The sequence below is a fragment of the Panthera pardus genome, unplaced genomic scaffold (assembly GCF_024362965.1).
Source record: "Panthera pardus isolate Hobbes unplaced genomic scaffold, ASM2436296v1 HiC_scaffold_25, whole genome shotgun sequence".
NCBI lineage: Eukaryota > Metazoa > Chordata > Mammalia > Carnivora > Felidae > Panthera > Panthera pardus.
In genome coordinates, this window is record NW_026526821.1 from 60,814,008 (window position 1) to 60,832,152 (window position 18,145).

General features: G+C 36.0%; 1 protein-coding gene across 2 annotated transcripts in view; it reads left to right on the forward strand.

Moving 5' to 3' along the window:
• Positions 1–18,145, forward strand: part of MGAT4A (alpha-1,3-mannosyl-glycoprotein 4-beta-N-acetylglucosaminyltransferase A) — a 121,756-nt gene that overhangs the window by 91,264 nt on the left and 12,347 nt on the right. For both annotated transcript variants that reach the window (XM_053890612.1, XM_053890611.1), the window contains exons 9-14: positions 7,989–8,103; positions 9,178–9,308; positions 12,205–12,312; positions 12,439–12,632; positions 17,039–17,117; positions 17,748–17,814. In XM_053890612.1, the coding sequence (XP_053746587.1) occupies positions 7,989–8,103; positions 9,178–9,308; positions 12,205–12,312; positions 12,439–12,632; positions 17,039–17,117; positions 17,748–17,814 (694 nt within the window). The remainder of the gene's footprint in view (positions 1–7,988; positions 8,104–9,177; positions 9,309–12,204; positions 12,313–12,438; positions 12,633–17,038; positions 17,118–17,747; positions 17,815–18,145) is intronic.

The following is an 18,145-nucleotide window of genomic DNA, read 5'->3' on the forward strand; positions in this document are numbered from 1 at the left end:
TCATTTTTTTTTAGTTAAAAAGTTTATTAGATATTTCCCTGGAAGTACACTTTGATTGATGGGAGTGGTAAAAAAGGGGCTCTGGGTCCCTTAATCAGAAAGGAAATAAATGGTTTGCAACTGCTGGCATAGGTTTGGGAGGGAAGGAAAGAAGGAAAAGCCTCCTATCACCTGGGAAGGCCGACTTACTGAGGACAGACTTTGTCTCCTTTGATATTTTATCTTGGGCCACCTGTGTTCAAATGTGCATGATGAACCTTTTTCCTTGGTTCTCAGGCTGGGAAATGTAAATGATGATAGGGTCAGAATATGGCATTGTATGTAACAGTATACAAGAGTTATGAGTGTAAAAACATGGTATCCTAAAATTAGTACATTTCCTTTAAATGTCTTAGAGAAGTCTTTAATTTCAAAATAATAACTTGAAAACATTTTATTAAACATGTCTCCTATTGTTGTAGTGGAAGCTTGCTGTTTGTTCTAGGGCCAATATATATTTACACTATGACCAAGAACTTTATAGAGAGAACTTTAAAACGTGTAGTTATATTGCTTTTAAATTTTATTTTAGATTTCTCTCTAAGGAAAGAATGGAATCTTAAAGCTTTTTTTGGTGTGGAGTATAGGAAAAGTAAGCATTTAGGAAATTAAGGAAAGGATGTGGTTAAGAAAGAGGATAAGGAAAACTTTAAGCAGGGCATGTATATATGGTGTTATAACAACAGTAGCTGTGAACTAACATTGCACACTTACACCATGTGTCATGCATTGTTCTTTACAACTTAGACTTTACACATATTAACTCATTTAATACAACTCTTTCACAAGAGCAAGATCATACTGTACATACTGTCTTGTAATCTGTTTTACTATTGTTTAACATATTATAGATATCTTTACATGCCAGTAATTACAGACTGGAATAATTTTTAATCTCATTGAAATATCATTATTCAGATATCATAATGACCTTACTGTTGGTCACTTAGATTGTTCCTAACGTTTCAGTTGTGTCACAGATGAATCCAGTGAACATTCCGGAAGTTACCCAATTTTCCCAAAAATCATGCCTCCAAAAAGAGGGAATAGCTTTACATTGAATTCTTGACATAATTTCATTTTACATAGAATTCTTTCAGTGAGTTCATTATAATTTGCAAAATATTGGTGGGAAGGGGCACCTGGGTAAGTCGGTTAAGCATCTGACTCTTAGTTTCAGCTCAGATCATGATCTCATGGTTTGTGAGTTGGAGCCGCGCTGACAATGCTGAGCCTGCTTGGGATTCTCTCTCCTCCTCCCCCTCTTCCCCTCCCCTGTGCATGCAGGCACATTCTCCCTTTCCCTCTCTCCCAAAATAAATAAAATAAGCTTAAAGAAAAAAAAGTACTGGTGGGGAAAACACATTAGCCTGAAAAGTCTTCAGTTTCATACTAGTTTTGAATGTTTGTGAAGGATAGAAATCACCTGGCAAAATTGGAGAAAAATTAATGTGGGGAAGGAAAGACATTCAATCCAGACTTGATAATTATCCTAGGTGTATGACTTCATGAAATGTATTTATTTATTTTTTATTCTTTTTTTTTAAATATGAAATTTATGTCAAATTGGTTTCCATACAACACCCAGTGCTCATCCCAACAGGTGCCCTCCTCAATACACATCACACACCCTCCACTCCCTCCCACCCCCCATCAACCCTCAGTTTGTTCTCAGTTTTTAAGAGTCTCTTATATTTTGGCTCCCTCCCTCTCTAACCTTTTTTTTTTCCTTCCCCTCCTCCATGGTCTTCTGTTAAGTTTCTCAGGATCCACGTAAGAGTGAAAACTGGTATCTGTCTTTCTCTGTATGACTTATTTCACTTAGCATAACACTCTCCAGTTCCATCCACATTGCTACAAAAGGCCATATTTCATTCTTTCTCATTGCCATGTAGTTTCCCATTGTGTATATAAACCATAATTTCTTTATCCATTCGTCAGTTGATGGACATTTAGGCTCTTTCCATAATTTGGCTATTGTTGAAAGTGCTGCTATAAACATTGGGGTACAAGTGCCCCTATGCATCAGCACTCCTGTATCCCTTGGGTAAATTCCTAGCAGTGCTAGGTGTGTGACTTCATGGTTGCATATGCTGGAGTATGTCCTACCCAGGTTTTTGAGAGAGTGCTTTTAAAAAAGGCAGTAGGGCACCTGGGTGGCTCAGTTGGTTAAGCATCTGACTCCCACTCAGGTCATGATCTTGCAGTTGGTGAGTTTGAGCCCAGTGTTGGGCTCGCTGCTGAAAGCATGGAGCCTGCTTCAGATCCTCTGTCCCCCTGTCTCTCTGTTCCCCCCTCACATGCTGTATCTCTCTCTCAAAAATAAATATTTGGAAAAAAATAAATAAATAAAAAAAGCAAAAGAACCAGAGGTTACTCTGTGGTCATCACAGGCATACTCCTAAAGGTGGAAAAAATGTCACCCGTGCTAATGTTACGTTTTGGCTTGAAATGAAGTTTCGTGTGACAGAATCATACACTTTCATAAAGTCCTGTATCACAGACGACTTGGAATTGAAGACCATGTCTTCTGGAACACTTGTTGGGTGATTCAGGTACTTCCTAGATGGCGCCGAGTAATTCCTGCTGTATCACGTAACAAGGCACATTATGTCTAGTTGACCCACTTGTATTGATGCTGACACTAATCAGTGGGCTTGGTGGTGTCAGCCTCATCTGTCCTTTATAAAGCTTCCCAGCAGCCACTCCTCTGATTTCCACATTCTTTGATTATTTTTCCCCAGATCAGTTATTTCATTAGAGGTGCCGAGTGATAATTTTCTAATTGTGTAATTTGTAATGTTCTTATAAGTTGAGTTCATCTGTAAAGAACTTTTCCTAAACTCTTTGGTTACCTTGAAAAATAGTTCACAAAGGAAAGGCAGAATAAATGCCTATTCTTTCTCTTCATTAAATTTCAAAGGTGGTATCCTAGAAATCACCAGTGGCGGTCATTTAAAAAATATTGTTATGAACGCATGGATTTTTAAATATATTTGATTTGCCTCAGACCTTGCAGTCACTATTCATATTGATGCTTACATTGGTACATCATAAGCTGGTGGGAATCTCTTCAAATTGGCTCTTGTAGTCCTTCAATGTAAGTCTAGTAATCTTAGATCATTTCTTTGCTGACTGGCACAAGATTTGCACATTTTCTATGGGAGATCTAGAATCAGCCATTTCTCTAAGGAGCTCTTTTCCATTTAGAAGCAAATAGTATTTAGGACCCCAATCCAGGTGCTCGAGATGCTTATTGCTATTATGGTGTCTTTGCTTCCAGGCTAAACTTTTAGCAAGGGAAAGAGTATTTTTCAGGAGAAAAATCTACAAGCTCATATTAGTGTTCCCAAATCAAATGAAGATTTGGGGGTTTTTACTTGACTTTTTTGAATTTATACATGTATTTCTTTTACATTGAAAGTCTTGGTTTTTAATCACATTATCCTAATAATATTATTCTATAGTATAGCTGAAATACTTACAAAATAATGATACCATTGTCACTACTATTAGACTGATGAATGCAATTTAAATTTTCTTTGTGCTTCCCCCCTTCTTAGAATTTATACCAATATGGGTATATTGTCAAAATACTATGTTTTAAAATAACTGGAAATAATTCTTTATACTGTATGATCATGCTGCCAAATTGATATGAAATTTGGTTTGTTTCATTTTGTATTCAGTTTTTAGCATTTTTTATCCTTTTTAGTTGTAAAAAAAATTTTCCAAAATCATAACTTATATAAGATACACAGAAGTCTCACTTTATTTATTTATCTATTTAATTTAATTTAATTTAATTTAATTTAATTTTACTTTACTTTTATTTTATTTATTTTATTTAGTCTATTCTATTCTATTCTATTCTATTCTATTCTATTCTATTCTATTCTATTTATTTTGAGAGAGAAAGTGAGGAGCATGAGTTCGGAGGGACAGAGAGAGAGAATCCCAAGCAGGCTCCACACTGTCAGTACAGAGCCTTGAACTTACAAACTGTGAGATCATGACCTGAGCCGAGACCAAGAGTTGGATGCTTAACCAGCTGAGCTACCCAGGTGCCCCAGAAGTCTCACTTTTATCCCTGTTTCCTCCCTCTCCCATGGGTAACCACCATTAATTTTTTATTGCTTTTTATACTTTTAAAATTTTTAAGCAAAAATATATATATTTTTTTCTGATACTGCATTTGCATACTATAAAAACAATATTTTGCATCTTGTTTTTTAGCCTCCCTCTGTAAACTAGTGATCACTAATGAGATGTAAGATTTTATTTATTTTCTTAAATGTTTGTTTATTTTGAGAGAGAGAGTGAGTGGGGGAGAGGCAGAGAGAGAGCAAGAGAATCTGAAGAAGGCTCCATTCTATGAGTGCAGAGCCTGATGCAGGGCTCAAACTCACAAACTGTGAGATCATGACCTGAGCCGAAGTCCAAAACTTAACCAGCTGAGCCCCCCAGGCTCCCTGAGATGTAAGATTTTTTAAAGAATGGCTCTTGCCATGACAAAACACTGATGTCAGAGAAGTACATATGTTCACTAAAAAACCTGTACATAAAGGCTTATAGCAGCTTTTTTCATAATAGCCCAAATCTAGAAACAACCCATATGTTCTTCAGCCAGTGAATGTTACACAAACTGTGTCACATCTATACCACAGAATACTAAATAATGAAAAGAAACAAACTATTGATACACAGCACGTCTGGGATCTCAGGTAATTATGGGCACTTTAGAATTGAATCTTAAAAGGTTGCATACTGTATGATTCCATTCATGTGGCATTCTTGAAATGACAAAGTTGTAGAGATGGAGAACAGACTATTGGTTACCAGATGCTGGAAGTGGGGAAGGAAGGAGGTGGCTGTGAATATAAAGGGTAGCGGTAGCACAAGAATCCTCGCGATGGAACTGTCTCCCAAAAACTACATGGAACTAAATACATACACGAATACATACACAAACCTGAATGCATGTAAAACTGGTGAAATGTAATAAGGTCATCAAATTGTATCAGAGTCAGTTTATTGAGAGAGAGAGAATCCCAAGCAGGCTTGACCTGAGCCGAAACCAAGAGTCCAATGCTTAACCAACTGAACTACCCAGGTACTCCAAGTTTTTTTTATTTTTTTTTTAAATTTTTTTAATGTTTATTTATTTTTGAGAGACAGAGTGTGAATGAAGGAGGGACAGAGAGAGAAAGAGACACAGAATCTGAAGCAGGCTCCAGGCCCTGAGCTGTCAGCCCAGAGCCTGACATGGGACTAGAACTCATGAACAGTGAGATCATGACCTGAGCTAAAGTCAGACACTTAACCAACTGAACCATCCAGGTGCCCTTCCAAGAAGTTTTTTTTTTAAAGTGAAGTTGCTTATATATAGAAATATATTGCATTTCTATACACTAATAACAAAGTAGCAGGAAGAGAAATTAAGAAAACAATCCTGTTTAGAGTTGCACCAAAAAGAATAAAATACCTAAGAATAAACTTTAACCAAGGAGGTGAAAGACCTGTACTCTAAAAACTATAGGACAGTGATAAAAGAAATTAAAGATAATACAAACAAATAGATATTCCATGTTCATGGAATGGAAGAATTAATATTGTTAAAATGTCCATACAACCTAAGCAATCTACAGATTCAGTGCAATCCCTATCAAAATACCAACAGCATTTTTCTCAGAACTAGAACAAATAATACTGAAATTTATACTGAAATACAAAATACCCTGAAAAGCCAAAGCAATCTGAAGAAAGAAGAACAAATCCGGAGGTAACACAATCCTAGATTTTAAGATATACTACAAAGCTATAGTAATCAAAACAGCATGGTATAAGCCCCGAAATAGACACATAGATCAATGGAACAGAATAGAGAACCCAGAAATAAAAGCGAAGTTGTTTGATAAGATGTGAGAATAGAACAAAGCAGTTTTCCTAATTTAATGTAAAAATGTAAATTTATGGGGGCGCCTGGGTGGCTCAGTTGGCTAAGCGTCCAACTTCGGCTCAGGTCATGATCTCACAGTTTGTGAGTTCGAGCCCCACCTCGGGCTTTGTGGCGACAGCTCAGAGCCTGAAGCCTGCTTTGGATTCTGTGTCTTATTCTCTCTCTGCCCCTCCCCACTTGTGCTTTGTCTCTCTCCGTCTCTCAAAAATAAACGTAAAAAAAATTTTTTTTAAATGTGAATTTGTATATGGTAACCAAAATTAGTGTATTGAATTTCAAATAGGCATTTGACTATTTCATCTACATCTCTGTGCATTTAAATAGCTTGTTTTTGGATTTACTTATTAGAATAATTTGGAATGGCCTGATGTTAGGGATCATCTTTCCTTGGGGTATAGATAGTATTTAGATGTGAGTGTAGGCACCTTTTTTTCAGAAAGCAAGGTTAGGTGCCAGTATAGCTCTGTGCTTTGTCTGGTTTTCCCTCCAGCTTCCCTGAAGCATAAAACATGCCTTGCCTGTTCACTGATGTATTATTCCCTGGGTTTAGTATCGTGTCTGGAACACAATAGAAGCTCAATAAATATTTGGTGAGTCATTATCATGTCTTTCCAAGTACTCCTACTGTTTCTTCACAGATAGGAAGAAGAAAGCTTGTAGGACTTAAATACCTGAAAAATATAAATACTAAAATAAGTGAAAATTGCTTGGCAGGTAACTGGAAGTGATAATGTGACATTAAGAAAAGGAAAAAAAATTTTTCAAGGTCATTAAAATCATCTTGTGACTTAAAATTTTTATGAGAGGAGATTCTGGGGAGGAAGTCTTTGCATATGCTTGTGATCCTTGATCCTTTGTCAACTCCCAGTTGAATTGGTAAAAATCCCAAGTGTGAATAACACATGGGCCAACTGTGTGGAATTAACTGGCACTCTGAATTGCTACAGCTTCTTAAGTATTTTGAAAATAACTTTTAAAATACAAAAAGTGAGGGGCACCTGGGTGGCTGGTCAGTTAAGTGTCCAACTCTGGATTTTGGCTCAGTTCATGATCTAACAGTTTGTGGGATCGAGCCCCAAGCTGTTAGTGAAGAGCCTGTTTGAGATTCTCTCTCCCTCTCTCTCTCTGCTCCTACCCCGCTTGTGTGTTCTTTCTCTCTCTCTCTCTCTCAAAATAAATAAATAAACATTTAAAAAAAAAATACAAGAAGCGAGCTTTCAGGAATCTATCCTACAGAAATGAAAAGCAGTAATATGTAAATATAAGCAAATTTATTACATCATTGTTTGCATTGGCAAAAAATGAGAAATAAGCTAGATGTGTGTCTATGATCAGGAAAGAGTTGAATGAATTGTTTCACATGTAACATGGAATATTATGCATTTAGTAAATATCAACCTGGAAAGATATTCATGATATATTAAGAGACAAAAGACAGTTTGATAATATGATCCCTTACTATAAAAACGTACATGTGGATGGGCAAGTGTGTGTGGACCTTTTTGTGCTGTGTGTCCATATAAGAGGTAGCAAATAGATGCACACCCAATTTTTAACATTGGTTACCTCAACTAGCAGGGTGGAGGGCAGAGAAGGAAAGCTGCTGGCTTTTTCTTTGACCTCAAACAAGTATTATATAAAAATTTAAAAAAAAAATTAAAGGCTCACAAAAATTCTTCTCCTTTGAAAAGTAAAAAAGGATAGTGTGAAGTCATGTTGGGTGCTCAGAAAGGACCAGAAAAGAGTAATTTGTGGAGTGGTGCTGTGATCTCCCATAGTAATGGAGTGGTTTAGGTGACTTGCTGTGTGTGCCTCTTCCATTTTATTTTCCTCGTTTTCTTTTAATAAAATTTATTTTTACATTTTCATCATTTTTGGCCATTGTTTTCTTGATTTGTGTTTAAAAGTATGCTTGAGTTTTCTTATAATAAAGAATGTCCTTTAAACCTTTCCATCTCTTTGATTTATTAATCTGATCAACTTTCTTTAGCTTGAAGATGATATTATTGTCAAACAGAATTACTTTAACACTATAAAAAATTTTGCACTTCAACTTTCTTCTGAGGAATGGATGATACTAGAATTCTCCCAGCTGGGCTTCATTGGTAAGAAAAGTGTCAGATTTATCTACTTTTCAGAAATAACTGTGACTTTTGGAATCGTAAACTAATTTCTTTTACCTTCAAACTGTCTTTTTTTTCTCTGGAAATAGATTGCTTGTGAGGAAATTTAATTTAGGTAAACTTCCATGTATAAAGTGATGAAAATCAACCCAAAATAGTATTTGGGTACTTTTAAGGTTGTAATATTTGCTGTGGAGTTCTCCAGGCAGCCCCTCTGGCTTCTTGTGTACACACGTAAAGCCAGCCATGGTCCTGAGCATGTCTGATTTCTTCTCTCACACCTCCAGCTCCCTGTTTATGGCCCAGTGCTTTTGCAGCATTGGGGTTCTTTTAAAAAGAATGCCACACTAAATATTTTCTAGTATGAATACCTAGTATTTGATGTAGTACTTGACAGTGATTCATTCATAATCATTTGTTACTTTCATAGACAAGGTTCTCATTGAAAAATTTTTTCTCACTAAAGTTCATAAATTATACAATTAGAATATGTTTAAAGTTGAAGAATTTCAGGAAGTTTACAGGTTTTAAGAAACAGGATAAAATTTCACTTCTTGTAGTACTTTAAATATTAGAGGCTAGGCCTTTGACCTTGTTGATCATTTATCTCAAAACTTAAGAGTTAGAAACATCTTTGTGAAGGTTTCAGTGAAGGCATAATTGGAATGCCTTGTTTTTTGCATTTATTTATTAGGTTAAATGTTTTGTTTGTTTGTTTTTCTTACCTAAACCTAAAGGATCCTAAAGTTCCTTTTTTTCTAATGGGAAGAATGTTAATAAGACACAAAGGAAAAATCTCTGACTTGCTTCTTGAGCCAGTAGTTGTATGATAGATTTTGTGATGGAGAAAGTCAGGAGTTTCGTAGTTGTGTGACAACCCAGAAATGTTTAGCTAAAGCAAGTTTGTTTGCTTTTGATAAGACAAATAGGGAAATTATTCATAATGATTTGTATTTGAGAGCACAAGCTTTATTTGTTGTATAGATTTCATTTATTTAAGCCATTTTGTTGCTTGGTTTCTTTATGAAAGCTATTGACTGAGAATGTTTTTTTCAGGTAAAATGTTTCAAGCACCAGACCTCACTCTGATTGTGGAATTCATATTTATGTTCTATAAGGAGAAACCCATTGATTGGCTCTTGGACCACATACTCTGGGTAAAAGTCTGCAACCCTGAGAAAGATGCAGTAAGTTAATTTCTTATGAGGGTGGATGTAGGAGTGCTGACCACACGGCCTCCATCTTTGGCCCATCATTGTGTTCACGTTCACTCTATCACCTCTCTTGGGGCTACATGTTCAAGGCCCCATGGTGATTAATAAACATAGGTTAGAAGTGCCAGCTAAGGCTGGGCTGACGAGAGGCTTGTTTTGGCTTCGCATGTATCTCTTAGAGATAATACAGTCTTTCCCCTTCCTCATGCACAGGTGGTACCACAAGATCTACTTAAAGGTTAGCTGTCAATTAGTGCATGTACACCCATTGACCTCCCTACATGGCCCTTGCTCACTCCAATGTGTCCTCTCACAGTAAAATCTGTGGACTAAGGTCCAGACTTTGCAGAGAAAAACTGCACAGTTGGATCATCATCCCAGTCAGTTCCTCCCCGACGTCAGTTACCTTGAATAAAATTCTGTGCTTTCTCAGTTGGAGGGACACTTTACTGTCCCTCTCCCGCCTTCTAACCGTGGAAGAGGCTTCTTTTCTGTATCCTGTGAAAGGGACTTGCAGGGAGCCAGATTTTATAAATGAACAGTTAAAGAGCTGAATGAAGTGTTTTCACTTAACATTTGAAGTGCTTGCTTGCTTTCTTGAACTGACAAAAAGTTCCTAAATTAGAGGGATTTTTAAATAACAGTGGAAAATCCTGTAAATCAGTGAAGTCCACCCTTCTTTAAATTGCTGATAAATGTTAGTGTCTTTAGGCTTTGTTATTTGGTTACTGTTGGCTATAGATGGTCTCATAGCTGTCCCAGGGGTATTGTTTCAGCTTTCTTCATACTCTCTGTCATTGTTCCTTTTTCAAACACTTGGGGGACAGAATCAGACCCCACTACATCTGTAAATAAGGAATAAAATAGAAGTAATATTTTATACCAAAACAATAGCAAGGAAAAAAAGTACCTTTTAGTGTATTACTTGCAAGAAACCAGTGTTCATATTAATATGCTGACCTTTGGGATTATGGTAGGTAAGTAACTGAATGATTTTTGCTTTGATTATTCAAATATGTTATTTCCATAGAGATCTTATTGTAAAAAGTAGTTAGATATGTTTTCTTTGTCCAATTTGAATTGTACCACTGGAAAAAAAATAAATTTTTATTTATTTGCTGTAACCATAAATAAAATGTGAATACACATTCTTAGAAATAAGTCAATTTTGACATGTAATAACGGGAAATATTTATTATGGGCATGTGTCTTCATAAGGATGACTTAGCATTCATTCTAACAAACATTTAATTTGACTTCATGACTGTATTATATTCTCTAAAATAGTTTAATCATCCTACCTGCCAGTGAGTTTTTAGGACACTGTCTTGTGTTTATAAGCCTCTCTCTCTCTCTCTCTCTCTCTCTCTCTCTTTAATCACTTTTTTAGAGCAAATCATAGAGTATAGCCAAATAGCAAAGTATCTGCTTTCCAACAGTGATTACATATAAATTGATTTGAACAATTTGTTTTTATGATGTAAGTCCTGACCTGTATTTTCTTTGTACTTCACAGGAATTTGTATTGTAGGACACAAATAAAATCATATGATCTTTATACTTCTGCAGTATACTTGCATTTAATTGGTCCTGTGCAGTTTTATCTAATATATGGTTAGGTTCTAAAATGAGCCTGTGAGGTGAAAATCTCCAATAGTAAAAATTAAAATCATCTATAAATTTTAGCACACAGCCCTGTGGAGAATTTTATCTATTCTGTCACTCCTTCTTAGGCCATGTTTTTCTGTGGCCCATAATTCTTCAGTTGCTTCCTCTAGAATGTCAGGGAAACTGTCACCGCAAACTTGCTGGCCTCCAGCACAATATCTCTCTGACAGTGGTTTGGGAAACCCCACAGAGCATTCACACATTCTTTCACAGGTTTATTAACCCACTTTGTTCAGGCACAAGTGGGCTCAGTCTCAGGCACTGTTCTTTTCTTCTTCCTCTCTGTCCCACACCTTCCCTCCTTCTACCCCTTGCTCTTCTCCTATCCTCAACCCTTCTCTCTCCTTTTCACTTGAGTAGTTGAATTTTTGTAAAATTTTATATTACCTCTGTTTTATATTTTGTAAAATGTTATATTACCTCTGTTCTAGTGTTAGTAGTAATAGTAATGAAGTAAAACCTTTTGAGAAAAATGCAGCATTTTAATACCCAGTAAATTATTGCAGGCCTTTTGTCCAGCTCTTGGTTTTGGCTCAGGTCATGATCTCATGGTTTGGTGGGATTGAGCCCCATTTCAGGCTCCATACTGGCAGCGCAGAGTCTGCTTGAGATTCTGTCTCTCCCCCTCTCTCTGCCCTTCCCCTGCTTGCTCTCTCTCTCTCAAAATAAATAAACTTAAAAAAAAAGTCAAATCTACATTGATATATCTTGAAATATGGTTAGAATTAAATCCTTAACTCTTCTCTTAGATGTACTTATTTTAAATTTCCATATCATATCCGTTTATCAAGTAGGTAGCAAACCTATTAATATCTTAAAGAGGACCCTTAAAAAATATGACTTGGAATTATGAGATGAAGTTGGATTTTCTTTTCAATATTCTTTTTTTTCTTTTTTTTAAATGTTAATTAGTTTTGAGAGAGAGACAGAGCGCGAGCAGGGGGAGAGGCAGAGAGAGAGAGAGACACAGAATCTGAAGCAGGCTCCAGTCTCTGAGCTGTCAGCACAGAGCCCGACATGGGGCTTGAACCCATGAACCATGAGATCATGACCTGAGCCAAAGTTGGACGCTTAACTGACTGAGCCACCCAGGCTCCTCTTTCTTTGCAATATTCTTTAAAAGGGCTTCTGGTTTTTCTGATGAGGACAAGATTTCACTTTGCATTGTGACACTTTTTTTTTTATTATTATTATTATTTAGAAACATTGTGATAGACAGAAAGCCAATCTACGAATTCGCTTCAGACCTTCCCTTTTCCAACATGTTGGTCTGCATTCTTCTCTATCAGGAAAAATTCAGAAACTCACGGTTGGTGATTTAATTTTATTTTTCTCATGCACATATAGTTTGTTTCGCATGCACATACAGTTATTGTTCTTCTTAAGTATAAATAATCTATAAGTTGTTTAATAGCATACATGTCTCTCCTCCTAGGATAAAGATTACATGAAACCATTACTTCTTAAGATCCATGTAAACCCACCTGCAGAGATATCTACTTCTTTGAAGGTGTACCAAGGACATACACTGGAGAAAACTTACATGGGGGAAGATTTCTTCTGGGCTATAACCCCAATAGCCGGAGACTACATCTTATTCAAATTTGATAAGCCAGTCAATGTAGAAAGGTTGGTGACTGTTAAAATCTATTTGGTCTTATAGTTTTACATGTCTTAAGATGTGTGATTTATGATGGCTTTTTTGTGTGTATAATAGCTGTGAGGAGGTAGTGAGTCTCAAATATTAGGTTATAAAATATATTTCCTACAATTCAGTAATCAAATGGATGTGTTGTTTTCAGATATAATATCAGCCTTTAGTGTGTTTATTAAATTCTGTTGGTATTTCTGAACATTTATTTAGTATAGTTTTTTAAAATTACTTTTATGTGGAACTCTCAAAATATAAAGTTAGTTTTCATGTCCTTATTATTGGCTATCCCTTAGGATTTAACTGAGAGCTAGTCAGTTACCTAGCAGTTTGGCTGAAATGATAAATTTGACAGACTGTGACTATCCCTGGTCAGTCAGATGCTGAATTACTTTTAGACGACCATGGTAACCCTTTTGTGTTTTTCAGAATTTATGTTCATTTCGCAAAATTTAGGACTCTTTTCTCCCTGTTTTTTAATAGTGATGATTCCTTCTACCTCTCCTCAGCTTTGGGTGTGTTCTCTAGATAGTCTATGATACATTTAAATGTAATCCCCTAAAACTAATTCTGTAGTTATGTTACATGTTCTCACATGAGGGCCATCCAGTTTTTAGAACCCGCCAAAAATCATCTAGGATAATTCTATTTAAGGTGGTCAGAAACAGTGCATAGTTATAATGTTATTAATTTTATTTTGTTACTCTAAACTGATTCTAAAGAGGAATTTAAATGTATAAAACTGTATCTGGCAATGGACTATCACTGGGAAAATATTTCTGAGTAATTCTTCGCATGTATGAGCATATAATATTTTTGTTGTTAGTTAATGTTCATTTTCATAGTATATAGTGTGGTACTTAGTACTTTGAGGTAGTGTTTACCATACTTAAAAGAGTCATAAATATCTGATGAGGTTTTAATATCTAAAATACATATAGAACTTCTATAACTCACCACCAAAAAAATAAACAATTTGATGAAAAAATACACGGAGGATCTGAATAGACATTTTCCTATTACATACAGATGATGTACAGATACCCAGCAGATGCACGTAAAGAAACTCACATCAGTAATCATCAGGGAAATGCAAGTCAAAACAATGGGATATCACCTCATACCAGTTAGAATGGCTAAAAGCAAAATGACAAGAAATAACAAGTGTTGATGAGGATGTGGAGAAAAAGGAACTCTTGTGCACTGTTGGAGGGAATGCTGACTGGTGCAGCCACTGTGGAAAACAGTATGGGGGTTACCCCCAAAATTAAAAATAGAAATACAGTATGATCCAATAATGCCACTGCTGGGTATTTGCCCAAAGAAAAGGAAAACGCTAACCCGAAAAGATAAAGGCACCCCTCTGTTTGCAGCATTATTTACAATAGCCAAGATATGGAAACAACCCAAGTTTCCATCAGTAGACAAATGAATAAGGAAAATGTGGTGTATATATATACACAAATAACATTACATACCCACATAAAGAATGAGATCTTATTAGTGACAACATGGATGGACCTAGAGGGTTATTATGCTAAGTGAAATAAGTTGGACTGAGAAAAACAAACACCATTTAATTCCACTCATAAGTGGAATCTGAAGGAAACAAACAAAAACCCACAAATAAACAAAAAGAATCAGACCTTTAAATACAGAAAACAAACCAGTTGCCAGAGGAGAGAAGGTGGGGGATAGGCAAAATGGTGAAGGAGAGTAGGAGATACAGGCTTCTAGTTATGGAATGAATAAGTCACTGGAATAAAATGCACAGCATTAGAAATATAGTCTGCGATACTGTAATATTGTGATACGGTGTGGTGACAAGTGGTAGCTACATTTGTGGTGAGCACAGCATATAACATAGAGAGGTTGGATCACTATGTTGTACACCAGAAACTAATGTAACATTGTATTTCGACTGTACTCAAAAAATTTTAAAGCAGAGTCATCATAGAATTAGAAACAATTTTCTTCCATCTCATAAAGAAGAGTAGTCTTAAACCATATCTGTTGGTTTGTTTTTAGCAAATTAAAATAGTGCCAGCAAAGAATCTGCTAAAGAACTCATATGGGACATCACATTTCTTTTATTTTTTTTTTAACGTTTATTTATTTTTGAGAGATAGAGAGCAAGAGAGAGAGAGAGCACGAGCAGGGCAGGGGCAGAGAGAGAGGGAGACACAGAATCTGAAGCAGGCTCCAGGCTCTGAGCTGTCAGCACGGAGCCCGATGTGGAGCTCAAACCCATGAACCGCGAAATGGTGATCTGGGCCGAAGTCGGACGCTTAACCACCTGAGCCACCCAGGTGCCCCTGGAGGTCACATTTCATAACAAATAAATTTTCAGTAAACCTCTGTAAAGTAATATTTACTTGCCCCTATTGAGAATACATTTATAGTAAAACGTAATTTTATTTTTAATTTTTAATGTTTAATTTTGAGAGAGAGAGAGACAGAATGTGAGCTGGGAAGGGGCAGAGAGAGGGAGACACAGAATCTGAAGCAGGCTCCAGGCCCTGAGCTGTCAGCACAGAGCTCAATGCAGGGCTCAAACTCACAAGCCGCGAGATCATGACCTGAGCTGAAGTCGGACGCTTAACCTACTGAGCCACCCAGGTGCCCCGATAGTAAAACACAATTCTTTTAAAATCAGAGTACATATGAATTTTCTTGGAGTTCTTGGAGAGACCCACCCTTCCTAGAATAGAGAAAAGGAATCACTTTTCAACTTGCATAATAACTTGTTTGCTGAGAAGGGGAGAAGCAGAAGTTGTATTTGTCAGTACATAAATGAAGTGTTAGGAACAGTATTTTCTGACTATATAACATATGTTTTGATTATGTAAAAATTTTAAAATATGAAAAATGAGAAAAACACAGCCTCAACACCACCATTGTGACCTTTTGGCACATTTTTTCTTGGTAATTCTGTGCACTTTTTACTTTGAAAACCATCATGATCTGTATATTATTTGTGTCTTATATTTGCAATTATCCTGTCATAAGTGATTCGTAAACATTTTAATGCTTGCACAGTATCCCATTGTCTGGCTGTACCATCATTTACTTCTTCTAATGTTAAACGTTGCAGATGGTATTGAGTTTTTCACTATAAGCTATCACATAGTGAACACCTCTGAATCAGTCTATCTAAACTGTAAGTTCTGTCCATCCCTCTTTTCTTAGAAGTGGCTTCCCCAGTCCCATATTGTTGTACCTATAGGTGAAATAATGAGTGGTCCATAGCTATAGGAAGCAGCATTCCAAATCAAAGATGCCTTTAAAAAAAAAGAGTGTCTCTTATCTGGAAATGTTGGAATTATTTTTTGTTGTAGCTTAGAGGGAGCTAATCTTAGAGGGTGCCCTGCCCTGTGTAACATTTGAAAATCATGTTTCATCGCAGGTGATTTTTTGCCCACAAATAACATACTATATCATAGCCAGACTGTAACTGTTCCCTGCTGGGTATTTTTAATATGCAAACCACTTTGTCAGCCTCTCATCAACTCCTTGCTATAGTCATGTGAGCTATGTAGGACTCTCTGCACTGTATAGAGGAAACTCAGGCTCAGAAGGCTAATATAACTTTCTAAAGGTGAAAATTCTATTAAGTGAGAGTCCTAGAATTTGGATCCAGGTCTTTCTGACTCTAAGTATAAACTTGTAACCATTTAACTTAGCTAAACTTAAGTTTTAGATTTAGATTTAGATTTAGATATGCTTTGTATGCCCTGTCTGGTTTTTACCACCCCCCACCCATACTTACATATCCACATTAATTTTCAGGATATCAGAACCTGAGGATATTATTCTCATACCCAGAGAGGATTTTAGATTTACCATAGTCATTATTCAAATGTTTGTTCATACTGATAAGTGGAATTATTCAGATATTTAGAATTGGTTAATTTGCTTACAGGCTACTATTTGTATTGGATAAAGCTAGTCTTTGAACTTACCATGGATCATGGCTGTCCTGGTGAACGTTTTCTCTGATGCAAGATACAGTAGTAGTATATAGGTGCTGCAGCTTTGATTATTCTTCTTGAGAGGTTTATGTATGTAAAGGAGTATAAACAGCAACATAAAACTGTCCTTTAAAAAAAAAAAATCTGTTAAATACATTATTATGTTAAGCAATACACACGACCCTTCTAAAGAAAGGAATTAGCACATCACCGAAAGGTTGAGTCTTTAAGTTTTGAACCTTCCAGCAACTATTCGGAGTACATAATAATGTGCCCTTGCACCAAGTTCTGGTGCTGTCAGCTTTGTAGTCAGAGTCCTGTTGATAAAGCTTACTCAGAGGTAAGAGCATCTTCTTAAATCTTCGTAAAGTCTACTCTGACTCATATTTTTATTTTTACGTTTGTATTTTCAGTTATTTGTTCCATAGTGGCAACCAAGAACATCCAGGAGATATTCTCCTAAACACAACTGTGGAAGTTTTGCCTCTTAAGGTATGCCTATTTTCCCCCTGATTTTTCCTAAGAACTAAGATCAGTAGTAGACTTATCTTGAGGTTATTCTTGATTAGAAGATGAGGGAAAATTTTCATGATTGCAGGACCTCAGTGGCAAGCAACATTAATATATTGTCCTATTTGCCTTATTCATAGAAAGAGCCTTCATTTTGTTTCCTGTTGGAAAATAACTTGGAAGTTCCTACCAGGAAAATAAATGAATCATCATTTTACTCTAATGTTTATATTTTGAGTCCCAAAATACCATGTGGTTTTAATGCCTGTTGATTAATACATAAAATTAATTTATTGGTTTTTAAGGAGTGCTTAGATTTCTTTTGAGTTAACACAGTTCCATGTATTTTTAATAAAAAATAGTGCCCTATTAAATTGGTTTAAATTTAAAATTTATTAAAATTAAAATTTTTTAGCCACTCGTATATAGAAATTCAGATAGTTAAAAGAATACTTGTATTGTTAGGCTTTTTAAAGTTCAAGACTCATGACATTTTCCCTTTTCTAAAGATAACTGTGCCACAAATGCCACTTTTCTATTTATTAAGCTAAATTAGCTCTGTTTTAAATAGAAGTAATCATTTGTAAAATTAATGTTTTTGTTCTGTTTTAGAGTGAAGGTTTGGAAATAAGCAAAGAAACCAAAGACAAACGATTAGAAGATGGTTATTTCAGAATAGGTAATACCTCCTACTTTAAACTGGTAAATTGTTTTTGACTTGTCTGGACTTAATCCTAAAGTAATTTTAAACTCTTGTCAGATGTTAAGCAGCTTTAGGGTTACAATTACCAACGTCCTCCAAGTTGTATTCTCATGTTTTAGTACATACTTTTATTATCTTGACCCAACCAGAGTTTCCGATCAAAGGTTCATTTGCTGGTTCCTCTTTCTTTCTCCACCCGCTATTTCATTGTTGATTCTCACTGATAATCTGTCTTCTGCTGCCTTCTGCTGCCTTCCACAGTCTCTTACTGGGTGGGTGACCTTTGCCATTTACAGGGTCTCAGCAA